Source organism: Doryrhamphus excisus, linkage group LG4 (assembly GCF_037039965.1).
Source record: "Doryrhamphus excisus strain RoL-2023G ecotype Guam linkage group LG4, RoL_Dexc_Guam_v1.1, whole genome shotgun sequence".
Taxonomy (NCBI): domain Eukaryota; kingdom Metazoa; phylum Chordata; class Actinopteri; order Syngnathiformes; family Syngnathidae; genus Doryrhamphus; species Doryrhamphus excisus.
Genome location: NC_136360.1, coordinates 3,571,240 through 3,599,168, shown reverse-complemented (window position 1 = coordinate 3,599,168; position 27,929 = coordinate 3,571,240). Strand labels below are relative to the sequence as shown.

Genomic DNA, 27,929 nt, shown 5'->3' with positions numbered 1-27,929 from the left:
CTCAAATGCGCATTAATTTCGCCTTCCAAATCGATACAACCTGCAGAGGGCGCTGTTTAAACGGAAGCGTGAGAGAGCGATGGAGAAAGTGAGAGGAGAAACCGGCATGAACGCCTCACATCTCCACGGCCCCATACACGCATTCGTTGAATAGAACAGTCTCTCTCAACCATAGAACGTTATTCAAAACAATGTTTTTTCATCTCTAAATCGACAGGTTTCTTCATAGTTTTAAAGGAGCTCCACCTGCTTACCTCGCCCTCTTCCTTTGTCTCGGGTATCTCCAGCGTCGAAGAAGAAGAAGAGGGGGAGGAGAGGAAGGAGGAGAAGGGTGTACCTGAGACCTCCAGCCGCACATCTTCGCTCCTGTGTGGTAGAAACACAAACACCCCCGTAGTTACACCGGAGCACCTTGATGACTGAACGGCAGAACTGCAACTGAAGAAGTGCTTTTTAGGAACTCGAACAGAAATATATCTTTTTTTTTTTTCCTCTTACGAATTTCACTGGACTACACTAAGAAGATGCTTCTTATGGTGCTTACCCTGCTGGGGGGCATGACCGAAGCAGCGGCCCCGGCAGCGGACAGGAGCTGCTCCGACTTGCGCCAGTTCTACACCGGGAAAGGCTTCACCCTGGCCGGGGTACCTCAAACGGAGACCTCCGGTGAGTTCTGATAATTCTGCCAACATTATTAATGTTTGTATACTCCAAGATGTTGACTGTGTTTTCTTTGCCATTTCGCCTATAAATAAGAAATAATTATTTTTTAAATAATTTATATTTAGTTATTGTCTTGTGTGGGATCACCCTGAGGTGTTTACTCATGATGCTGCACATCCACTTTATATTATTTTCATTATTAGCTAGGAACCATAACCAAGATGTTCTGTCAGTGGCTGCAAGCAAATGTAAATAAATAAAACAGACTAAGAAATTATGTAAAACATGCTTTACTTCCATTTATGGAATTGCAACAGTTTTGCTTTGAAGTGAATATTGCTTAAACTAGTTAACTAAAATGCTTACGCTGTTGCCCGACAAAGTTGTGCTGAATGAATTGGTAGGGCAATGCAAACATTCTGTTCTATTATCTTGTCAGTCCGATAATCGCACATTTAATCAACCATTCAATTACCCTGTAAGTCGGATAATCAATCACACCGAGAACCGGTCCGTGAACCTGTCAGTCAACCAGACAGCACACATTGAAAGACCCTATAATTCTGATTAAACTGTGAGAATAACATGTTTTTTCACTATTTGACCAATTTATAATAGACAGCAGCAGCATCCAGGAAAGAAGTACACAAACACTGTGTTGTGCTTTTATGTACACTGTGCACGATCCTGAAGGTCATTCCACATGAGTGGGGGATTGATAAAGAAAGATGCCAACACATAGACAAGAAGGAGGTGAATAAATACAGACTGTGGGAGTAAATCCCAGGCAGGAGGAGGCAGGAATGAAAGAGAGGTTACACAGAGAGAGGGAGAGAGAAAGTGAGTCATTCAAGGTCTTTGCTGGTGTTTTGGGGATGGCCGAGGAGGAGCCCAAGCATGACTGGCTCCCTGCCTGTCCATTAAAAACTCATCTTTTATTGACAGATGAAGAACACAATGCCTCAGTCTGTTGGACCTTGATCTGCTCTACTTCTTTGAGCAAGAGTTCTGCTTCCACAGAAATAATTGAAACTGACAGCGAGATAGGGCAGGAAGTAAAATTTCCCTGAAGACGGCCTTTTTCATTTTTGGTAAATTTAGCTTTTGTGCTCAGGGAATAGTTGCTTCAGTGTGTCTGTGTCACTTATCAGGATTTGTTGACTATGGAAGGACACCAGCACTCTTGTTATAATATAATACGAATAACGTGTCTGCACATCTTATCATTAATCTGTACAGAAAATCAATATTTAACTCAGTATTGTATGTAAGAACCAGTGGGTACTTTGCACCAACTGCTACCATTTTTAAAAATCTAATTTATTTCTAGATCAATTCCTGGTCACTTGTTACCAGGCAGAATTCATCAGGCTCAATCATAACTGCCACAAAGGGAAGTCCCGCCCACATGACTGTTTGAATGTCAAAGGAGGGGGCAATTAACCTAGCATGTTTTTGGAATGTGGGAGGAAACCGGAGTACCTGGAGAAAACCCACGCATGCACAGGGAGAACATGCAAACTCCATTGGAATTGAACCCTGGTCTCCTAGCTGTGAGGTCTGCGCACTAATCACTCGTCCGCCGTGCAGCCTGTGTGCTTTTTATGTCAGTGAATAAAATGTGAATTTTTTTTAGTTTTTTACATTAATTGAGGCATTGTGGCGGCACGGCGGTCGAGTGATTAGCACGCAGACCTCACAGCTAGGAGACCAGGGTTCAATTCCACCCTCGGCCATCTCTTTGTGGAGTTTGCATGTTCTCCCCGTGCATGCGTGGGTTTTCTCCGGGTACTCCGGTTTCCTCCCACATTCCAAAAACATGCTAGGTTAATTGGCGACTCCAAATTGTCCATAGGTATGAATGTGAGTGTGAATGGTTGTTTGTCTACATGTGCCCTGTGATTGGCTGGCGACCAGTCCAGGGTGTACCCTGCCTCTCGCCCGAATACAGCTGGGATAGGCTCCAGCACCCCCTGCGACCCTCGTGAGGAAAAGCAGTAGAAAATGAATGAATGAATTTATTTCTAGATCAATTCCCGGTCACTTGTTACCAGGCAGAATTCATCAGGCTCAATCATAACTGCCACAAAGGGAAGTCCCGCCCACATGACTGTTTGAATGTCATAGGAGGGGGCTGACAGTAACGTGTCCACAGGCATGCCTATATGCAAGGGCCAGTCTGAAGAAAGTAATCATAAGGCCACCGTGCGGCCGTTTCGGTGTCTGTGTTTTCCCAAAGTGCCATTCTTCCTTTTAAAATGTCTAATCAGTCAAAGCAGTAAACACATGCACAGATGTTGCGGCCCTGTGGCCTTCCTGTGTGTGGTATAGCATCTCATGTGTTTATAGGCATAAGCAGCCTCCTAATGGTTTGGGACAGGCTCCATCTGTTGCCAGGCATTCCTGTTCTCCGAAACTCTTTCTTTGTATGGTTTTCAAACATAAATTTCACTAGTGGGTGAACCTGACATTTCAATCCAACGGACGCGTGTAAATACAAAGGTGCAATTAAAACAGCTGGGAACAATTTCTTTGTTGAGAATTCAATTATTTTTACAGGTCATTTACAGTCAACTAGCAGGTGTACCCTGCCTCTCGCCTAAAGTCGAGTCGAATAGCTGGGATAAACTCCAGCATACCCCTGTGACCCTTGTGAGGATAAGCGATGTAGAAAATATATTTCAAAAAGTCATCTCCCGAGTCACATATACACAGCAGCACTAGCATGCTCTGCTAAACTATGTGAGCCCAACAAGATCTTTAAGATGATAGTTTTTCATCATATTATGTCAATTTTTTTCAATGTTTGCATTTAACCTTGTATTTTTATTGGCTGCAATTTTGTTAACTCTGAAATTATAGGACCCTGCGTAGGACTAGGGCAGCAGAGCCAACTCACCCTGGCCGGCAAGGCTGGTTGGGGATGGACATCACAGCAACAACAGTGCAGCCTAAGTTCTTGAGTATGTTTGTTTGTGATGCTGCTTGTAAAGCAAAATAAAACATATATACAGTAAAGTCTCGTTATATCGATATCGGTTATAACGAATTACTACTTATTACGATACTATTTTCATTTCCCGGCAAATTTCTAGTCTTTTATGATATAATTAGTTCCGTTAGTACGATACCCGGTTATTATGATAATCCGGTTACTACGATGCCCTTTTCATCTCCCGCCAGCCAATTTGGTCTGCTTATATCGATACAAAAGCAGCTTAAATCAATCTTTGCTTAAGGATTTCAATAACAAAAAAGAACACGGCGAACGGCTGCTTCCAGTCAAGTTTACTTTTCACACTTCCACCACCAGAGCGCAGCACACACACCGATTCCCGCACTTCCTGGTTCACAGGTCATGCTCAACCCGCCCCACATAGCTGGCCAAACACATGCCTGCAACAGAAGAACCAACGAACACCAGCATGTACATATGAAAAACAGTGATTATTGCAAGCGATAAAAAGATATCTGAATACAACACAACTAAATATATGTATTTGTACGCTTGTGTCTTCGTTGGAATAGGTGTGTATGCTCTGTCAGTTGGTTCTTCTGTTGCAGGCATGTGTTTGGCCAGCTATGTGGGGCGGGTTGAGCATGACCTGTGAACCAGGAAGTGCGGGAATCGGTGTGTGTGCTGCGCTCTGGTGGTGGAAGTGTGAAAAATAAAGTTGACTGGAAGCAGCCGTTCGCCGTGTTCTTTTTTGGTATTGAAATCCTTAAGCAAAGATTGATTTAAGCTGCTCGACATTGTTCTATACTATAGAACAATGTCGAGTGCATTATTGCTCACTTTTAATGCAGTTTGGCGCAGGATCGGATATATGGATAGTCCGGTTATATCGGTATTTTTTCCGATTCCCGACAATATGGATATAACGAGACTTTACTGTATATTTTTTTCTGGTGCAGCCCTAAAAGTAATGCACATGGTGGTTGTCAGGGACAAACAAGGTGTGGAACCTCGGTTGTAGTCACCACAAGAAAGTAAGAAGAGTGTAACATGACAAGTAGACGCTCTAAATTCCAACCCTGAGAGTTAAAAGGAGCTCTATTCTTCTCACTCCCTGCTCACATATCTATTATCCCCCAGGTTTAATGCCATATGAATGGAAGTCGTCTTTCCTGCTGTCTGCCAGTTTGTCTTTATGCCTGCAAGCGTTTTTAACTCACACACATTGTAGCCTTCACCTGTCCAATGTTAGAGTCAAGCTCATCCTTAGTGTGTGTGTGGGTGGGTGGGTGGGGGGGGGGGGCAGGAAAGGGAGGGGGAAGTGAAAGCCAACACCTCCAAAGTTGACAGCTACATTCACAAATGCACGATCTTGCATAGAAGCACACACCCATGTGATCAAATAACTCTCAGAAACAAGATCAGACCATATTGTTTGGCTTACTGAGGCTTTTGCCACAGAATTGTGGTGTGTTTATTGAATTTTGTTTTATTGACGAATGTCAATTCATTTAATAGAGTTTGACATTTAATTTATCATCATTATATTCATGTGACACATAAAATAATCTGGCTGATTTTGAGCTTGTGATGTGTGTCAAGAGTAGGGTCGAGAGAAACCACTTTCTTGCATGTAAATGATTCTGAATTCATTCATAAATGCTTGATTCAGCCTCTGAAAATGCAGTGGATTTGCCAAAAAGAAAGAGCAGAAAGGCAGTGGTTCAGTCTTGATGGTTATCCTCCCATCTGAGCTTCACCCTAATCTTGCACAAGTCATGCAGTGATGTTATGGCACTGGATGCAATGAATGGACAGACTTGATGGATGAGACAACTAGACAACCAGTTTGGATCATAACATTGCGGCATGAACTGCAGACACGCAATGTATGATGAAGATTCCTGCAACCACCCTTATATACTTTCCATAGAACAGAGGGTAGTCCATTTGGACAATGGACAGTCCATTTTTTGGCCCTGCGATTCTTACCATTACCTAAATTGCTGCGTTTTTTTTGTTTGTGCAGAACATCACCATGAAGGACTAAGATCCCGATGTACATGAAGGCTTTGGCCACACTTCTTACATATGTGGAGTTCACGTTTGGTGCACAACACAAGTGCGACATTTGACAAAATGACATTTTGCCCAAACCTTGACTGAATGGATGATGCATGAAGATGTACAAAATGCACAAGTTTGTCTTGCAACCGGAAAAAAACCCACAAGCACCCATATAGTTTGATATAACAAAGAACCTCTGCGGCCGGTCTACGGCTGGAAAATCAGCATGTCACATGCGCCTTCCATGCATTTCTTATGTTTTTTTGCATCTACAACCTAGGCTTAATAGCCAAATATTTGTACCAAGTACAAAACATTACATCTATGTAAGACTGAACACTGACCTTGATGAGGCAAGTGAGGCCTGCACTCCTTTGGATGTTGTTGCGGGGTCTTTTGTGACCTCTTGGGTGAATCATCGCTGCACACTTAGGGTAATTTTGGTTGGGAACGTTCACCACATTTGTCACAGTAATTCACTAGAGTCTCAAAGCTTTAGAAATGTTTTTGTTAAGTTTTGTTTTAAGATAGGTTTGGATTTGCTTTTTCTCCCTTAATATTAAAAGTTTCATTTAAAAACTGCAGTTTGTGTTAAGTTGTGTTGCCATTGACTAATATTTACATTTGTTTGATGATCTGATCTTTGTCACACCACTGTATAGTTACAGGTTAACTGCACATGCTGCTTATACAGTACTTGTATGACAGTAAATGTAGTGCCTGTACAGCTAATGAAGTTAAATGACCATTGATTTACTTCAAAACATCACATTTTCTAATTGCATCTTCTCAATCTCTGTATTGGCCGGTTGAGCTACCTTTAATTCTGATCAAGTTACGTTGCACCATCACAGTGGGATAAGACAGGTACTCTCCGTGAAATACGCTCATCCTTCATTTCGGTCGACTTCATATTAAATGTCATGCACTGTGGTTAGTAGTTTCAACGCAAGGGTACACGGAATATCTCCTCAGTGGTTGCCCTCGAATTAGAGAGTGTACATGGAATCTTCACTCTGTCCTGATTTCCATTTCACTAACTTTTGCACTCCCTCAAGCCAGTGCGGAGCTGCTCTCATTGTTCACTGTAAGTGTGCATCATTCATACTACAGTCAAACGTCCAAAGCCCACTGTGCACAGTTTGCATGTTTTCCCTCTGCATGTGTGGGTTTTCTGTGAGTATTCTTGCACTAGAGGTTGATTTACTTATACATCAGTCACAAACCTTCAGTCAACGTGGATTTCACTTTCACTGAGTTTCTCTGTTCTAAATTGAAGACCTGACCGGGAAACCACTCACCTCAGGCTGTGACCTAATGTTCCACCCATCCAAAAAGATTTGAAGCCCCCCTACCGTGAACGAACAGCAATGAGGAATCTGGCCTCACATACACAACCCAATACTAAACCTCTCGTTCAGTGACACACTCACGTGCACATATATAAACACACGCTTATGAACACCCGTATACCCACCTTTATTTGCCACCTTCCCATCACCCAGCACCATTACAGTGTTGTTGGATTAAGGACTGATGTCTAATCTCTGCTAAGCCTGATCAGTTAATCTATGTGTGAGCAGCTCTTAGCTCACAGCCCTGGCATCTAACACATGCTGACCTTGCAACACAACATACATGCTCACTAGTTTGTGGCTTTTTTGTTGATACCCAGTCCTAAAATGATGCAGTGCAAATGAGCAGTGATTCTGTATGTTTTAAGATGTCTATCAACAAAAATACAAAAGGCTGGTTATAGTTTGCTGTTAATACATGCTAAATATAGACGGCAAAAATAGCAGATAGCTGCCGTGACCTGTGCCCCATTCTGACGTATCCACCAACACATAATTGCACAGTCAGATGCCTTCCTCGGTGTGGGACATGCAGCAGCAGCGGGCACATGTGCTGTTTTACAGTGAAATGAAGCAAAATAACAGATAGCGCATTTAACTATTCCCAGAAATTACCCCAAATTATAGCATTATACGTGAGGTTGGTGCAATGTGAGCACACACACACATCACATACACACACACACACACACACACACGTGGGCAGCAGACAGGGCTGGTCTATGATCAAGTATTTTTAGTCTGGTAATGTTTCACACAAACCCACAAGCACCTTCCTGTCTGTCTTGCTATGTGTTTATATTTATACTTGTTTATACTTGTATGACTATATATATATAATAATCGTCTGATGATCGGCCGATATCAGTGAAAAAGTATCGATAAGGGCCAATACTTGCTTTCAAACGTCGGTCAGCACCTCCTCCACTGCATCATTCAAAACAACTATGTCTGCCATGTGTGGGATTCCTGTCTTTATGAGAGTGATATACTGTAAGTTTTGCACCCTGCAAATTAGACATTATAGCAAATTAATAAATTATACTTGATTTCATGTGAATGTGACTGGTTGTCTGTCTCTGTATATGTGACTGGTGCCCAAAGTCAGTTGGCATAGGCTGCAGCTCTGCATGACCCTGAACAAGACGAATAGTAGAAAATGAATGGATTGATACTTCCGCGTGAGGCTATTAATAAGATGAAATGCGCTGCCATCAGGGTTACTTTAGGGTCGCTCCATTCATCTAATCCATTCAAGACTGTAGACAAAGAATGGACTTTAATACTGGTTAATACATGACTGTCTAACACAGCAAGTGTGTGAGAAACAGTCGGATTGGAACAGAATAATCTGATTATAGACTTGGTCGTTGGGTATGGATATCACTATCTGGTGGCAACAAGCTGAGGGCACAAGAAGGGCTGCAGCTGTTGGAGATTTTTGTCATCGGGAATTCTACTGACAATTCCGGAGGTGCTGCAAGACCCTCTTCATTAGCTAGAATAATGAAATGACACTTACAAACAGAAACTTGCAGACGCTATGATCCAACCATGTGTATTCACTGAGGTAGGGCACTCAGACGTTGGGCAGAATTGAGGCACTCAGAGCAGTGTCATCTTAGTTTCTGATTTGCATTTGATCTGGAAATGTGCAAATTTAGCAATATCACTGAAGATAATGTAAAACTAAACCCAATTGGAATCATACAGAAAATACATTTCCAATACAACTCAATGGAAAATTCATTTTATTATTTGTGTGAGGCTTTGTCTCACCTGCTTCCTGCAATTGTACATCACTGTACAGTATATACAGTAACCATGCGCCAGAAAGTCATGCTGTATTACCAAATTTCCGACAATAGAGTGCACCGGTATGTAAGAAATTTAAATTTAAAGAGAAAAAAAACATTTGCATGTACATAGGCTGCACCAGTTTATAAGCCACAGGTGTCCACATCATAACATGGGATATTTAGTACATAAACAGATTACACAAAAATATTTTTTTAAACTTCTGATCCAAACAGTGTGTGTAATACGACTAGTTAAACCATTCATTCATTGTCGTCTTCATTCTCCTCCGAGGAACTAAAGCAACTTCAGCTCCAGAATTGAACAGCGTCATCATTCCTTCATCACACACTTTGTCTGTCTCTCTCTTTTGTTGTTGCTCTTGTGTCACTTTCGTCTTAAGGCAAATTAGCCCTTAAACTTGAGCTGAGCTAAACTATTCCAGCCTCTCGAGAACCTGTTTGTGATGGTGGATTTTTGACACAGTAGAAAGACACAGTACACATAAAGTGCATCCGGAAAGTATTCACAGCGCTTCACTTTTTCTACATTTTGTCATGTTACAGCCTCATTCCAAACTGAATTAAATTAATCTCTTACCTCAAAATTCTACACAAAATACTCCATTATGACAATGTGAAAAAAGGTTTTTTTGACTGGTTTTGAATTTATTAAAAATAAAAAACAAAAAAATTGTGAAAAAGTGAAGCGCTGTGAATACTTTCCGGATGCACTGTAGTATACACAGTATAAACCTTCAAACCATGAGAGAAAAGTTAGTGGCTTATCACTGGAAACTGCAGTATATAAATTGTTAAAGAGATGAAGTAAAACAGATCAACACACCTGTCTCATATAGAAAAACTTGGGACAAATGATATGTATTTGCTTTTATTTGAAAATTATTATTATTTTTTTTATTGGGCCATTTAATATTTTTTAATTGTAAAAATAAAACAGAGAAAAATAAATCATAGGACAACACCACCACAGATTTATGAGACACTTATGGAGCGGATAACAGCTTTATAATGTACTCCGTTTCACCCTTTTCTGCTTGTGCCTCTGCTTCTGTCTAGCAGCGATGATCTTTGTCACCTTACTTCATTTCCATTTTATTGCCTTGTCATACCTCCATCGCTCTCTTCCTTTTTCATTACTACGCTGTCCCTCTTTTCTCTGACTCATTTCCCTCTTTTGGTGCATGGTAAAGGTTTGAATGAAGGTCGTATGGGACGGTAAATCACATACAGTTGCCTATAAACGCTGCAGAAAGCGCAGGATGGAAAGACAGGCAGAGGCTTACCAGCAGTCTCTCATTTAGGTAGTAGTAATTTGCCGTTGTAAGTGACAGGGTTATTGTAAAGCGCTCATTAAGAAAGGGAAGCATAAACGTCTGACTGAAGGGACTAAATTCAAAACACTGTGCCACTTTTACTGCTCAGCAATAAGCTGCTTTGATGTGGCGATCTGAGCCAGCCCAGACCCAGGCAATCAGAATGAGTGCTAGTATGGAAGTGACTTATACTTTTGGATTTCACATTTCTCATATACTCACTCTACACTAGGGTATGCTGGAGTCTATCCCAGCTGACTTAGGGCGAGAGGTGGGGTACACCCTGGACAATCAATCTTGCCATCAATCCTGAATTGTATAAAAATCATGTGATCAAGATTGTACCATTATGACTTCACGAAGAATACCGAGCATACAATTTTACAAAGAGGGTCCCCAGTAATAAAGATGTAAGGGATTGCATTCACTGAAACAGATTAGTCAACTATGGATAACATCGAACGAATCAGATTCAACAATGAAAACACAATGACAACGATAGCCCAAATATCATGAATAATGAAGTTATTTAATTTTTAGAATATGCCACAGGACAATAAAAGATGAACTATGGGCTGAGAGCACTGTAGTTAACACCTGAAACTGTTTATGTCACTTCTTACTGGAGTCAGAGGTCAGTGTAGTTACGATAAGGCAAACTGTTTAAAGCGGTAGGTTACTTCCTATGTGAAACGCTTTCATCTCAGCAGGGAGCTCCCTTTGGTACCATGGGAGCCACCGGCCAATGAACTGCTCTGTTGGGAATAATATTATATCGTATTGGTACTTGTATATTTCTTAGTTACCCTTTGAGTGTTAAGTTACTGTGTGATGATTTTAGCCTTCTTTCTAGGATGACACCACGATTTAGTAATGGTGTTGTGCAATTTCCAACAGGCTCGTTGTGAGCGCCCTTATATTATATAAGAAAGACTGATTCCCGAGCAGCACAGAATTTAAATGATTAGTTGTAGTTCTGAAGTAGAGGAGATGTCACAAGATTAGAACATGGTCATACATTTGTGTAAGCCACAAGACAAAAATTACGGTATTATTATGGGTCAACACAATCTATCTACCATACGATCTTGGATGAAAACCTACTGGACTCAACCTGACCATGAAGTTCTTTTGCCACAGTAGCGAGAAGAAGATGATATAACAGATTTAGGTGATGGTTTATCAATTGCTGATTCAGCTGCTGTGTGAACTGTCTGACCTGTAAAGAAAGATTTAGATGCGTGACGATAAACTTTCACTGTGGCAAGAAATGTAATTGGATTTACACGTTTCACTGAACTTACTTGATGCCTCAACAATCTCTCATACTGGTTAGATATTGTGCACAATTCAATGAAATGGTTCCTGTATTGATCAAAGCAAAATAAACATTAAGATATTTAAGTAGCTCAACAAAGCTCACCCAATCTAGTAATTTATTATGATCAATATTACATATTCCATCAAATATATTCTGCAGCTGTTGTAATGTTTTATCATACATCAATAATGTATGATGTCAATTCCATTTGGCTTAACCTACAGCCGTTTTAGGGTATTAGAGATTTCTGGTGTTCTGAGTGTATAGAGGGATTAAAGTTTCCATACAATTTACCCAAACCGTGTGCATGTGTGTTATGAACAGCAGTGACCTGATCTTTTGAATTATATGTCTGGTGACCTTGATCCACCTAATCAAGGCCACAAAAGGAAGGGTGGGTTCGGATTAATTGTAGAGCTGTTTCATTGTAGTGTGCCTCATCACAGTTAGTAAGTCTCACAAAGTATCACTGATTAGCAGTGAGAAAAAAAATACTCGTAAATCTGTGATCCAATGTACAGTATCTACTGCATCTTGGATTTAATCTGATAAGAAATCAATGTGTTCCTTCTGCAAATGTATTGAATCTATTGTATAGTTAAATTTACAATTATTTGTAGAGAACTGAGTTGGATTTGAGCTTGTTTTTAAGTATTTTTTCTGTATTTAGCCTTGTGCAGAGTTTGAACCATTGTCCCTGAAATCCGGTTAAGTCCTTAAGGACTGAGTGACTGTCTTTTGATCAATGATAGAACTCTTGTTACCTTGTCCTCTTAAAACAAGGATATTTGCACTGCTCTGAAGAGGCTTGAACATTACGGATGCTCTGCTTAAGATAATAACTGCTTTTAATCGATATACGGAAGTCTGAGAAAAGATCCCCATTTTTTACTTTTTACTTTTACATAATAAGATAATAAATAAACAAGTTCCTTACCGAGGGTACGGCCCAATTAACTTTGTAGAAGAACAAAGAGGTTCATGGGAAGGTGAATACAAGATCTGCTTGCTGTTGTATGTTTTAATGAGCAAGATGCCAACAGCCTCAATTAGTCTTAGTATTTTTGCAACCTATTGTTAAAACCTTAGAGGGCCGGAGAGAACTCACTTTATTCAAAAACATGTGTTTAATGTGTTGGAATTGTAAATATAATTGGACATCCGACAGTGCCAGACAGACAGATAGATAGAAACATTCTTACGTACATATTGTGTATAGCAGGGGTCTCAAACACGCGGCCCACAGGCCAAATATGGCCCGCAGGACACTAGTTTGAGGCACCCGCCTTGATATGAAAGTTTAATGTTAGTGCGGCCCGCGCAAGTTTGATATGGATGCTGTATGGTATCATGTACCTAGAAAAATTATTACGTTTGATTAATGTTCATGTTAAAGGTTAAATAACTGTTAATAGTTATCCTCCCAATCCGTGTGGAAGTGGTATGTTTTTGGCTATTTAAGTTTAAAGGAAATAACTTGAAGGCTACCGTTTAGGTCGCTAGCTCTCTAGTTTGCAAGTTAGCATGTGTCTCAAGACCCTGCAGTTGTGCAATATGTTGTAAATAAAAAGAGTATAAATGTGACTATAGTTGTGTTTTGTCATGTCTACAGGGCTTTAATAATACTTTGTTCATTTTAATCAGAAAAAAAATAATTTGTCTACCCACCAACTATATGTGGTTTCCTAAGTTTTTATTATTTGCCGTTTTATTATTATTATTATATTTATTTATGACTGATTGATTAATTTTCTTTATTCAAAGCAAAGTTTATTCATTTTTCTGTTTTTAATAAATGCGTTTTTTTTTTTTTTTTGAAAACCTGATGCGGCCCAGTCTCACCCAGACCCTAGCTCCAGTGGCCCCCAGGTAAATTGAGTTTGAGAACCCTGGTGTATAGGTTTAGGTACATTGTTTTGTGACTCGGTTTGTCCTATCATGATTTTTCATTGTGCTTTTCTTAAAATGAGCGTTAATATCTCGTCTCGTCTCATTCTCATGTACTCAATTGTGCGTATTGTCTCGTCTCATGAGTAGCAGAGTAGAGTTGCAGTCGTAAACGAGTATGGTTCACTTGTCGAGGCGAACAAAGGTATGCTCATGCCGCAATATAGGTGGAAAAAGTGAGACATGGCGGCAGGGTGGGACACATTAAAGTCAATGAGAGCCACATCCTTTTGATGGGAAAAGGGAATGAAAAACTAAGCATTGGTGTGTTGATGTGGTCTGCATGGCTGGCAAGTGTAATTTTGGTACATCTGACAGAAACCAACGTGCTTTCAAAGTAAGACATTAAGTACAGCACAAAGCTTCAGGAAGGCTGTCATCTCATGCTGTGATCACTGCTTTTCTTACCAATAACATTTAATTAAAACTGATAGCGACAATGGAACAATTCATTCAATTCATTCTGATTATAAGAGGTAAATAAGCAATTTTAATAATTATAACCAATATCATCATCCTTGACCTTTGATTAAAAGGTTCCCAAACCTGATTGAAGCCAGAAGCTTATTATTTTAAACCCCCAAGCAGTTCAGGCATAAAAAAAAAGTAACATTATGCCTAAAAATAGTAGAGGACTCAAAATAATTGGGATGCTGATTGTATTATGTGTTGCATGATTTTAATGGGTTGATGCAAGAACTCTTAAGAGACCTTTACTGGATACAGACATACTTAAATATTTTAATCCCCATTAGCTCTATTTTTACAAACATAAATCAGAATCGGAGTGATGGTAAGGATTAAGTGAGGTCATTAGAGCACCGCACGAAACCTTTCCGCAAGAAACCTTTCCGCATGAAAGCTATTCTATTGAAAAAGTAGATTTATACCACCAGTTATTAGCTATACACTTCAATTGACTGCAGATGCTAAGATTATAGTATAGTCATTTTGTTACCTAACTAGACGAGCTGCTTATTTTTAGCTACCCCTCTTAGGAGCACAATGATTTTTCTTCAGGTCTCAGCAAGGCCTGAGGTACAAGAGAATCGATTATGCGAACGGGAGTCCCTGCAAGTGTATTTGTGCCCCTTTGGTTGTGGACCGAATTGAATGCTTGAGGGCAAAAACTATATGAGCAATAGAATCTGAACAACTGATTTAATTTGACCTAAGTCCTCTCCCTTCACACCTTAAAGGTTTGCTTTGTATTGAGTTGTAGGCTTCTATAGAGCGGCTACACACAATGACCCGCACAGAAGGATTTCTAGATCTTCCAGATGCTGCACCTCTTTCCGCAGGTCTGTTTGAATTATTACACCCCCTGGTCCGCTGTGATTGGTCATACTCCCAAGCGTTCCCGAGGACTTCTGGATACGTAGGTCTGCCTTTATGGAGTGCGGGCAATCTGAAATTGATGTCAGTAAAATTCAGAGTTAGAAAAAAAACTTCAAAACTTCTCTCAGGGCTCACTTCCAATGCACAAACCTCATTATCTGATGCTTTGGCATCATTTAACAGGAGAATACAACAATGCAACAACATTTATAGGTCAGAAAGTGGGTCCTCTTTCATTATTATTTTTTTCTCTGTTCTCAGATTCCACTGAAGAGCTGTGATTAAAAGACAGGCAACATTTCAAACATTTTGATTTATTTGTAACCACGTAACAACAAACACCCCTTGTCCTTGTCTCCAGCATCATCAAATGTTTTTTTTATTGTCTAATTTTTTTATGCTTTGTCCTCTGTGCTTGATGGTATTAAAGTCACTTCTTCAATGATCCAGCAAAACTAGAATGCAGTACAGCATCAATGCATATGTGGGAATTTTGGGCCATTTTGGCCATCCATTTAAGTGACTTGGTCAAAGTTAATGTGATGATGGTTTTACAGATGTCAGATTGATCAACCCTTGTCTGTTGTCAAAGCTTTGTCATTTTTCAAACTGGTTAGATTTGAGGGCTGCACGGTTAGGAGCAAGGAGATTCATTCATTCATTCATTTTCTACCGCTTTTCCTCACGAGGGTCACGGGGGGTGCTGGAGCCTATCCCAGCTGTCTGGAGCCTATCCCAGCTGTCTTCGGGTGAGAGGCAGGGTACTATGGACAATTTGGGGTCGCTAATTAACCTAGCATGTTTTTGGAATGTGGGAGGAAACCGGAGTACCCGGAGAAAACCCACGCATGCACGGGGAGAACGTGCAAACTCCACAGAGATGGCCGAGGGTGGGAATTGAACCCTGGTCTCCTAGCTGTGAGGTCTGCGCGCTAACCACTAGACCGCCGTGCCGCCTGGAGCGAGGAGATACAGGTTTGAATCCCCCTTTGCGCATCTCTGTGTGGAGTTTGCATGTTCTCCCCGTGCATGCGTGGGTTTTCTCCGGGTACTCCGGTTTCCTCCCACATTCCAAAAACATGCTTGGCGACTCCAAATTGTCCATAGGTATGAATGTGAGTGTGAATGGTTGTTTGTCTATACGTATGTGCCTTGTGATTGGTTGGCGACCAGTCTCACCCAGAGTCAGCTGGGATAGGCTCCAACATACCCCGACAACCCTGATGAGGGTAAGCAGCATAGATGTTGGACGGACTGCAATGTGGACTGTGAATGTGTCATAACGTGGACTGTTAATGACTACCGACACAGAAGTTCAGTATCCATACTTGCTAAACACTGCGGTTTACAAATGTTTTTCTGAAATAAAATAACGAATATTTAATGCTGCAGTCTAGCTCAATGTAACATGACAACTGGGGTCTGGTTCCATGAGTTTCTGGATGGATCTTTATTGTTTTGGTTCAAGTATGTGTTCACTGGTTTATGTCTACTGGTACTCATATCACAAAAGTAGGTGCTATACAGTGATTCAGGTTCCAAAGGAGTTCCAGGGAGTGTGTGTCAAAGCCTCCATGAAAGATTGATGCAGCAACAATGATGAAGGCATCTCATCTTCTGCTCGACTTATCCAGTTGGACATTTTTTTTAACCCCACCCACTCAAATGCATAACCCAAAGAATGTAGCGCATTCTGACCTAAACAATGAGTGATGCACGAAGCTTGAGGCGTCTTTAAAAGAAAGTAGCACATACTGACCCAAGATCTTAGGCTGGAAGCGCCGATGATGCACAAAGCTTTAGGCTTCCTTCCCAGACGTGGGCGCACTGGCACACATGAACACACGCCAACAGACTGATGTTGTAGGCTGTCTGCCGGAATTGGTGTTATGTTTGTACATCTATTGCATCCTCCAAGCTATACAATACCCCAAAGAGTATAACAAATATATACGAGAGCCAAAGTATTCGGGTCTTAGGTGATGATTTTAACCACTATTGTTAACAACAAACATGTACGTGAATCAAAACAAAAAAAAAACATTTCTGCATCTTGATAAATGTTTTACTTATTTTCTCTGCTGCACCAGGTGAACACCTGAGGACGTGTCCACAGGGTCCGACTTGTTGTACCAACAGCATGGAGGAAAACCTTGAGGGTCTGAGCGCACGAGAGACTGAAGCTTTGATCAGGGAGGCCGGCAGATCGCTGCAGGCCTCCTTCAATACTCTCTACAGAAGCTTTGACAGTAAGTACGATCTGACTCTCATTACCGGGTGTTTGTTACAAGCTCTGGCTGTGCTTTGCTCCCAACCGCAACTTCAGTAGTAATGGTGCATGTGTGGGGGGGGGGGATGTCGATGTCAAGTGCGTCAAGAGGACCCCTGACTGGGTGCTATAATGAGGGCAGAGTCAGGCAGACACAATGAAACATGATAAGCCGATTCCCTGATCTGGAAAGGCACACACACACACACACACACACACCAACAGACGGGTGTCCCCAGGGGCAGTTGCTGGTTCAGCTAATGAGCAGTTGACCCACTGAGGAGGCGAGTCTGTAGATCAGAGAAATAAAAGAATGAAGACAGGAAAGGAGGAGGATGAGCAAAAGAAGACAGATGACTGCAAACAAAAATAAATAATAGTCAAAAGTGTCATTAGGAATGTGAGAGTCAAGATGAACCAAAAAAATAACAGAAAACAGAGTGTATCAGTCTGGAGCCTGCTCACTACTTTTTATAGAACCCAGGAGTCATCCCAACGTTGACCCCTTAATTTAAATGTTGTTTATCTGTTTAGCATTTTGCATGAAAAATGTTTTATTGAGTTAGTCAGGTATGTCCAAACCTTTCCACAGACGGCCGCATCCTGAAAAATGAAAGGATGCAAGGGGGACTTTGATATTTTGTAATCCAACACATAATTTAAATGCTATAAATTAGTATGAATGATAATATAGCACAAGAAAAAACTAAATCTCAGTTTTGTGATTGTGAAAAAGCATATTTTTATTATTTTTTTTGCAGTTTTTGTAAATTAAAATGTACTATTTCAACTTAATAATAATAACTATTTTAACTTTATTCTTAAATATACACCCTAAATATAATTTTTAATATGATTAATTATTTGTTGCATTATTTCCATAATATTTTGACTTTTCTACAACTTTAATATAAAAATGACAACATTTTGTTTTCAATATTAAAACAAAAAAACATTTTTTGCTAATATTTCAACTTTATGCTACTAAAATGACATTTAACAGATTTATTCTTGTACATCTTTTACAAAATCCTTTTTTTGTTCAAATGCAATCTTTTTCTTTTCATATATTGACTTTACTCTTAAAATATTTTTTTTTCATTTCTGTTTTTCTATTTCAACCTTCCTTTTGCAAATTTCCTTCTCATAATTATAACTTTATTCCTATAATATTTTGACTTTACATACTGTAACCCAAATTTTCCCAAAAAATCTTTTGTTTGTTTCTCATAATATTATGACTTTATTAAAATAATGTCTTTTTTCTTTAAAATTTCAACTTAATTCTACTAAATTGACTAAATGATTATTGTAAAAGACTGCTAATTGGCCAATAAAAAAGACTCTGTGCCGCACTTTGGACACCCCTGAGTTACAGTCATTGTATGTATTATAGAAAATAAGTTGTGTTAATATTTCAAATAATACCTAGCAATAATTCATTTATTTTCTCTTTTCTCCCACAACCAGCGTATTTTACTGAACTTCACAGTCGTTCCGAACGCTCCCTCCAGGAGGCTCTATCTCCCCTTGGCCCCCTATACTCTCAGAATACAAGACTCTACGGGGATTTGTACTCCGACTTGAGACAGTACTACCGTGGTTCTGCTCTTAACTTGGATGAGACGTTGACAGAATTCTGGTCACACCTTCTGGAGCGCACCTTCAAGAGCTCAACCCCCAGAGATGTGAGTAAGGACTCGAGCTACTGTGTATACATTATTTAAGATAGACAACACAATAGTGTAGTCATACAGAATTAAGCAGTGGAGTTATTTTTGTATGACTGAGACTGGTGGAAAAAAAAAAGCCAGGCAAAGAACAATCAGGCTCAACTCGGTTATGCTTAAAGTTGATATAAACTAAATAAAGTATATATTCAACAAAAATATAAATGCAACACAACACAGATCTACTACACCGAGATACTGGTGTGGCATATAAATATACTCATCAGACAGCATTATCATTGTACAGGTGTACCTGAGGCTGGCTATAATAAAAGGCCGCTCCAAAATGTGCAGATAATTGCCACAGATGTTGCAAGTTGTGAGGGAGTGTGCAATCGATGTGTCGACGGCAGGAATGTTCACCAGAGCTAAAAAAAAAAATGGAGTGGATAAATGCTTATATGTGATGGTGTCTGGCTTTTTGGAGAGGTGTTTTCTTCATGGATGAATCCTGATTTTCACCGTCCAGGGAAAAGTGGAGGGTGACACGGGAGTGGATTTTCACTCCTGTGCCATCTCACTCCCACAGAAAAAAAAGTCCAAATTCTGGACCAAATAAAAATTAAAAACTATTCCTGGTAAAATTACTCCCTCTCCTTTTTATAGCTCTTTTGAAGCTATAAATAATTTATATAACAGTCATTATATTAATTAATTAATAATTCCTGATTTATTTATTTTTTGCATATTTAGCGTATTTCTTACTCTTCAATCAAACACATTTATTTAACAATTTTTTTTTAGAAAATTTAAAAATATTAGTCAATGACAACACAAATGAACACAAAATGCAGTTTTTACATGAAACGTTTTATTATTAAGGGAGAAAAAAAAAAATCCAAACCTACAATCCCAAAGTGATTGCCCCTCCTGTTAAAACATAACATAGACTAATTGAGATCTATTATTCCGCAAAAGATTATGAAGCCATTTCTGAAGCTTTGGGACTCCAGCTAACCACAGTGAGAGCCACCATTATCCACAAATGGAAAAACATGGAATGCATGGTGAACCTTCTCAGGAGTGGCTGGCCAACCAAAATTACCCCAAGAATGAACTCAATGGGGTACAACGTTGGGTCAGTGAAAGGGCGATTGCTTTTTGGGAGAGAATGGTTTTGCGCACATAGAAAAAGGTCTATAGCTCATGAAAGATGGGAGCAAAAAAAGTATTGCATCTATATAAATGTTGACGTACAGTCCATCTTGAAGCGGATTTGAACTATTTAGCCAGTATAAACACAATTTTGGAAGACTGACTGACTTTGTTTGTCATCTAAATCCAATTTACTGTTTCAGTAAAATGTTTTTGTAATATTCCCTTAGAAAATAAAAATGATTATTGTATGCGCCGCTATCACTGCTTTTGCAGGTCACCCTGTCAGAAGACTACCTTGAGTGTGTTGCTAAGCAACAGGAGACTTTGCAACCATTTGGAAATGTCCCACGGGACATGAAAGCAAAGGTCATACGGGCTTTTGTCACAGCCAGGTCATTTGTCCAGGGGCTGATCGTCAGTGGGGAGGTCGTCCGAAAGGTCTCACAGGTGAGTGTGTGTGTGTGTGTGTGTGTGTGCATGCGTTTTTGTATCACTTTTTTAAGATACCGGCTGACAGACTTTACCTTGTAGTGGTAAATACAGTATGAAGTGCAAGATTTATTTGTTGACTTTAATATTCGGGTTAAGATTTACAGTTGGTCGTGAGGCTGTATTTCAAAATAACTTGCATATATTCATCTCTACTAGCTTGGAGTAAACCTACAAATAACCTACAAATTAAAAAGTACTTCTGCTGTATTGCTCGACCTTTCACTGTGTACTGATGCAACGTTGCCCTCTACTGGTGAAGCAATTCAGTGATATTGATGCCCCTGAGGTCTTGGATGCTAACTGTCCCCACATTTTCACACAGGTTCCTCTGAGTCCAGAATGCGTGAAGGCCTTGATGAAGCTGGTTTACTGTCCACATTGTCGTGGCCTCGCCTCGGTCAAACCATGTGCCAACTACTGCTCCAACGTCATGAAGGGCTGCCTGGCTAACCAAGCTGATCTGAATCCTGAGTGGCAGAATCTTATCGGTAAAAGTCAACAGAATCCACCGTATGGTGGACAAACGCAGTTGTTAGATGTTCTCCTCTCCTCAGATACCATGATCCAGGTGGCATCCAGTTTCAGCACAGAGCCCAGCCTGGATGTGGTTCTATCCACCATTCCTGCTCAGATCTTTGAGGCTGTCCACCTACTACAGGACAACATTGACACATTCACAGCCAAAGTCAGTTGCTTGCTTTGCTCAGTCAGATGTTTCCCTTGGAATATTTCATCTCCGATTAGATACTTGATTCAGTTTGATTCCAATCTTAACCTAGTGTCGTCTTCAATTCTCCTTCAATTATTTAACTTTAAATGTTTTAAATCAGTGTACTGTGGTTAGCACGCAGGCCACACAGCTAGGAGACCCGAGTTTGATTCCCCGCTCGGACATCTCTGTGTGGAGTTTGCACGTGCGTGTGTTTTCTCCGGGTACTCCGGTTTCCTCCCACATTCATAAAATTAGGTTACTAGGTTAATTGGCGACTCCAAATTAGGTATAGGTATCATAGGTATGAATGTGAGTGTGAATGGTTGTTTGGCTATATGTGCCCTGTGATTGGCTGGCCACCAGTCCAGGGTGTACCCCGCCTGGGATAGGCTCCAGCATGCCCGTGACCCTCATAAGGATAAGCGGTAGAAAATGAATTAATGTTTTAAATCAGTGTACTGTAGTTAGCACACGCAGGCCACACAGCTAGGAGACCCGGGTTCGATTCCTCGCTCGGGCATCTTTGTGTGGAGTTTGCATGTGCTCCCTCTACGTGCGTGTGTTTTCTCCGGGTACTCCGGTTTCATCTCACATTCCAAAAATTAGGTCACTAGGTTAGACTCCAAATTAGGTAGACAGCTGGGATAGGCTCCAGCATGCCCACGACCCTCATGAGGATAAGCAGGATAGAAAATGGATAGATGGAAATCAGTGTAGATAGTAGTGAGAATTTGTCATTACAAGAAAATGTGCAATTCCTATTCTCTGGGTATTCATGCAAAGACATGGATCACCGTGACTCTCACGAGTTTAGTACAAAATCTTTATTTTGGCGTGGCAGACATGGCTTGGACGCGCCTCATTTCAGAGATTGGACTTGCCTTTTCTTGGCCAAGAAACAACCTTTGGCTTAACTTGAGATTTTGGACAAGTTATTTGTGTCACATGTCTGTTTATACACTACATCAAGTCCAGTAGTATTTGGAGAATCATGCCAGTTGATGAATATATTGCATTGGAACCAAGCAGCAGAAATTGTCAGAAATGGGAGAGATAAATTTTGGCTACATTGTAATTCATTCATTCATTCATTTTCTACCGCTTTTTCCTCACGAGGGTCGTGGGGGGTGCTGGAGCCTATCCCAGCTGTCTTCGGGCGATTTGTGAGGCCTGTGTACTAACCACTGGGCAGCGTGCAGCCCAAGAAAGTGACTATTTTAAATGTATATATGGCGACATCTAGTGGCTCATCCCGGGTACGTCAATGGCTGCTAATCCCAGATAGATGAAAGAACAAGTGTTCTGTACAAGTGATTTGTATGTCTGTTGTTTGTAATGTTTAGGTGTACCAAACATGTGGAAGTCCAGGTGAAACTGGCACAGGAAGTCCTCCACTTCACGAGCCAAAGAAAAAAAAGAGCGGCTCTCTGACAGCCTCGGAATACAAACCCTCTCCCACTGCAGGCCTCAGACTCGAGATGCAGGTGCGTGAATATGATGAATTTATTCTCAAACACTCTCAGCAGCTTGGAGCTGGTGGTTGTGCCTTGCAGATGGGTAGTTCTGAGAATCCAATTTAGACCACTGTGATATTAATTAGCATTTCTTTTTCCCCCACATTCCAAACACATCAATGTCTTCCATTTGATTTATGTTTGAACAGATAGAGCTTGTTATGTTTTGGCATTGCTCATGTTACAAATGTTGCAATACGGTGTCATCCTCAGGTGTCCGAACTCTCCAGTAAATTAAGGGAGATGAGGCAGTATTGGCTCCAACTCCCTGTAGCACTTTGCAGTAAGTTGGCAGCAGGCGGCAACAATCAGGATAAATGTTGGAATGGCATGACCAAAGCCAGGTGAGAAAGACAATTACCTTTTTGTAGTCTGAGTGTATACTGTAGATCAGGGGTCTCAAACTCAATTTACTCGGGGGCCACCGGAGCTAGGTTCTGGGTGAAGCCGGGCCGCATCAGGTTTTTATTAAAAACTGGAAAAAAATAAATAAAAAAATATCTTCAATGCTTTTGTTTCTGCTATACCGTACACTTTTTCAGTACTTTGGTTCCGGTTTTCCACACCAAAATATCTGATAAAACATTCCACTGTTCTCAAATATCTTAATTTTTATTCTTCTATACACAAAATAAGATAAAAAACAAAAACAAATTAAGAATAAAGACAATAAATCAATCAATCAGTAATAAATAAGTAAAATAATAATAAAAGAAAAACGTAAGAAACCACATACAGTCGGTAGAGAAATTATTTTTTTCAGATTCAAATGTACAGTACTAACAGTTACTTAACCTTTAACATGAACATTAATGAAACTTAATAATTTTACCCAATTAGCAAGTTAGCATCGCAAGTTAGCTCCATCTGGGAGCAGCGTAGTAACTTTAACAACATGTTTGATGAGATGCTTTATCTTAATGTGTATTTTCCATTTTATTCCAAATCATTTCCTGCATTTATTTGTACCCAGCGGTATAAGCCTTTAGCTTCATTGCTAATCCAAAGCAAAACAGGGCGGGGTAACAGTATGGGCGGGGCAAAATCATGTTAATTGTGTCCGGTGTGCACACAGCTTTAAGCTGTCATTTCAACATTAAACTTTGGTATCAAGGTGGGGGCCTCAAACTAGCGTCTCGCGGGCCGCATTTGGCTCGCGGGCCACAAGTTTGAGACCCCTGCTGTAGATGTTTCTTTGACTTTACATGGCCATATGCGTTTCCTTGTCAAATCCCTGTGTGTGTTTCATTTTTTGGCCGCCTCAGCCTATATTATCGCACACTAATTCACGTCGAATCACAATTCTGCTGATGTCAGTGCTGTCCCTGCGATATATCCTAATAAAATTCACTCACATAATGTTGACGATGGTTCACCAACAAGGCAGCACATTGAGGATGTAAGTTATTTAACACAAAAGCCAACCGGGGTTGGATACTCAACAAAAAAATACACACACTTGCTTTTGCTCCCATTTTTTGGGAGTAGACGCAGCGCTTATACAGATGCCTAAATGCATCCTTGCAGAACACAAAGGACAAACCAAACAAAAGCAAAGCTCAAGTCCAGAAGAAATGTTCAATGCTTTGTTGACTCTGTGTGGCAAATTATGCAGTGTGAGAAATTGTTTTGTCTTGACACACACGCAAACACACACATTCATTTCCCGTTTATTTGTTCTTCCTAATGAAGGTACCTACCTGAAGTGATGGGTGACGGCTTAGCCAACCAGATCAACAATCCAGAGGTGGAACTTGACATCACTAAGCCAGATATGACAATCCGTCAACAGATCATGCAACTAAAAATTACCAGCAACAGATTAAAAAATGCTCTGGATGGCAATGATGTGGATTTCCAGGATACAAGTGAGTCGTTTTTTGTTTTTTTTTTGTAAGAAGCTACTGAATCCATACTGTAGCTTTCTGTTTTTTTGCAGAGGGATTGCACAAAATTTACATAATGTGCAGCCCGGCATAAAGCTGCTTTGCTTGTTTACACACAACTTATTCACAGTTGGAAATTGACATGAGAGAGTATGTTAATTCCTTTACTGATCTGGTGTTCTTATCTTCTTATCTTCTAGCAGTTGGAATGAGATGATCCAATATCACAGTTGTCCCAGTTAAATAGACACTGATACAGCACTGTTATAATATAATAATGTACTGGTATGTGCTTGGAACGGTCTGTCTCAAAATAGATAGATACAAATAATTAAAGATACAAATAATTAATTTTTTTTACACTTTTCTGGCCTATAAATGTAGTTAGAATGTAGGATTGTTGTGTTAAACAAGGCCAAGGTTTCAGATAATGAGGTTTGTGTGAGCCCTTAAGGAAATTTGAGATGGCTCAAAACGCTCGGTTTCAAAAGGCGTGGTAAAACTCCCCCTTTGTGATGTCACAGAGGGGCGGACTTATATGGTTCATAGTTTGGAAGCACTTTGGGCATGTGACCAATCACAGCGCCTAGAGGCGGGCCGTGAGTGGAATAAAATAAAACAGACCGTTTTGTCAGGAAGCACAAATCAAAGGAATGGGTGCAGATTCTGGAAAATCTAAAAAGTTTTGTGTGTAGCTGCTCTATAGGAGACCACAACTCAATACAAACAGTCGAAAAATGAGCATAATAGGTCCCCTTTAATTTTGAATGTCATTCCAAAAACATGCTAGGTTAATTGGCGACTCAAAATTGTCCATAGGTATGAATGTGAGTGTGAATGGTTGTTTGTCTATATGTGCCCTGTGATTGGCTGGCCACCAGTCCAGGGTGTACCCTGCCTGTAGCTCAAAGACAGCTGGGATAGGCTCCAGCATACCCCCATGACCGTCTATAGAAAATGGATGGATGGATGGATGGAGGTCCCCTTTAAATCTTTAAAATGATCCAATTCTACCTAATTTAATCTCATTCATTTACAGTCGTCCCTTGGTTATAGCAATTACTTGGTTCCAGACCTGACCACGATAAATGAATTTCCTCGATATATCCTCCAAATATTCTTTTGTTGCTTTTGCCTAGGTGATGACATCAGCGGCTCAGGAAGCGGTATGTGCCTAAGTGGCCAATGTCCTCGAAGTAGACCGGGATTGTACGCCTATCCTGCAGACAACAACCAAGTCATTGGTGCAGCCACGTGCCAAAGCCGACTGTGTCACCGCCTACCACTGCTCCTACTGGCCGTCCTGTTACTTTGTCGATGACGCGCTACTGCCTGCCTGACCCTGAAGTCCAGAAAAAGGACTGGACCGCGGGATGGGTCAACTGAGTTCAGTGGAATGAAGATAGAATTGCAACTTTACAGAAAAAAAAATGATTGGAATGGCAAACACTGGCTCCTGTTTTTCTCCATTCTATTATAGTTTGATTCCGTCCTTTTGTTGAGCTGGTTTCAAGGAATTTCCAGGAAGGGAATCATGAAGACAATGACAAGACTGACAACTGATGATGAAGAATGGAATGTGGGTAATGAGTTATGGACTTCCTACAAGGTCCTGTTAATAGGGACTGAGCTCAGTGACAAATGCTGTGTCGGCCCTTTATGTCATGTGTTCATCAAGGCTTTTTTCCATGTCATTTTATTTTTCTACCTGTGAACAAAACTGTGTAAGGTGTAAATGTGTGTCTTACATTCACTCTAAGTATCTTTGCATACATCGGCTACCAGACTGGCACCATAATAAGCCATGGATGTACAGTGCATATTGTTGAAAACTGTATTGGGAATGAACCCCCCATTACCTGTGATGTAACTGTCAAGATGTTGTGGTTTGTGTGTGTGCGTGTGTGTGTGTGTGTGTGTGGTATAGGATTTATTTGCATTGCTGCAGAAAAATAATCACCTTCTTTAAATGTATGAGATATGACTGCAAATTTTACAGTTCATCCACAGATTTCAAGATGTCATCAAAGCACTTATAGGCAAAGCACAGACAAGCAATTTCACGGAATCAATGATTTTATCTTGCTATGATGGACAAAAAAGAAAAAAAACACTACTGATAAAGCATGTCTGAACACACTCAACAAAAACTCTAAGGGATTGACTTCACGCCTACATTTATCCACTGATCCATATGACGTTTTCAGAAGCAACACAAGAGAATTAGCAGGGGATAAAGGCAAACCAAAGCATTTCTTACTTTTTTAAACACTAGACTGAATATACTACCCTGATTATTTTGAATATTTTTAACAGCAAATAAAAGAATATCATAAGAAATTCAATCTAAAAACTATCATTTGAAAATATCGTACCGTAATGCAGCAAAATGTTGATCATACTATACAGGGCCAAGTGAAAGCAAAGGAACAAAAGTATAATGAAACCTGTCATTCATTGTCAATGCCGCTTGTCCTTACTAGGGTTGTAGGGGTATGCTGGAGCCTATCCCAGTCTCCCTGTCAGTCAAAAGGCACATTGAGACAAATAACCATTCACACACAATCACATCTATCGATAATTGAAAGTCTCCTATTACCATAACATGCATGGTTTTGGACTGTGGGTGGAAAACCACACACCCAAACATGAGGAAAAGCCTGCAAACTCCACATGAACACAGCGAGTACATGCAGACTCCACATAGAAGAGGTCTGAGCTTGCTGTGATGCAGATTTGGTAACCACAAGCTCCACTGTGCTGCCCTGGTTTCAAATATGACGCAGTACACAGAAAAAAAACATGTTTTTTTCTGCAGAATGTTGATTGTTTTCATGGCACAAAATACAGAAAATCTGTACTATAGGCCTTGCTTTATTTCAGTCCATAGGACTCAATACTGTGATTCCCCTGTCATACACATGGAGTTAAAGTGACATGTGTGTGTTTTTTATGTTACAAATCACATATCTCACACATTAAACTCTGATTGTATCAGTCAATTTTGTCACTAATGAGTGTTTCTATAAATATAATGATGGCAGAGCATTTGGAGTGAAAAAGAAGAAGCTCAGAGCGGGGATCGAGCTGCACCTTCTGCCTTTAAAGGTAGCAGCTGAACCATGACACCACCAGTCTTTGAATTATACATGTAACATTTGCATCTAACTTATGATTTTCATTTTTACAGTGAAAAAAAAAATCAGGAATAAAAAAATAAAAATATATATACAAAACCGCCAAATCCTAATCTGAATTCCCAAGGGTTTAATGTACTTGTCAAATATAGTTGTGGATAACAATAATGCGAATAAATATCTTAATCTCTTAATATTTAGCCCCATATGTATTTATAAGAGCAACACACTAGGTGGCAGTCGTGGGTCATTATTGGCTTTTCTGTTCACAGACGTCATTGTCATTTGTTGCTGTTTTAACGATTAGCCAC

General features: G+C 40.2%; 1 protein-coding gene across 1 annotated transcript; it reads left to right on the top strand.

The window, feature by feature from the left end:
• The first annotated feature begins 88 nt into the window (after positions 1 to 88).
• On the top strand, positions 89 to 26,776 carry LOC131129506 (glypican-1-like). The gene is made up of 10 exons (XM_058073142.2): positions 89 to 666; positions 16,871 to 17,029; positions 18,520 to 18,737; positions 20,151 to 20,324; positions 20,692 to 20,857; positions 20,924 to 21,054; positions 22,425 to 22,565; positions 22,809 to 22,939; positions 24,288 to 24,463; positions 25,621 to 26,776. The coding sequence occupies exons 1-10, from the start codon at positions 525 to 527 to the stop codon at positions 25,800 to 25,802; spliced, it is 1,620 nt and encodes a 539-aa protein (XP_057929125.2). The 5' UTR covers positions 89 to 524; the 3' UTR covers positions 25,803 to 26,776.
• The last annotated feature ends 1,153 nt before the right edge of the window (positions 26,777 to 27,929 follow it).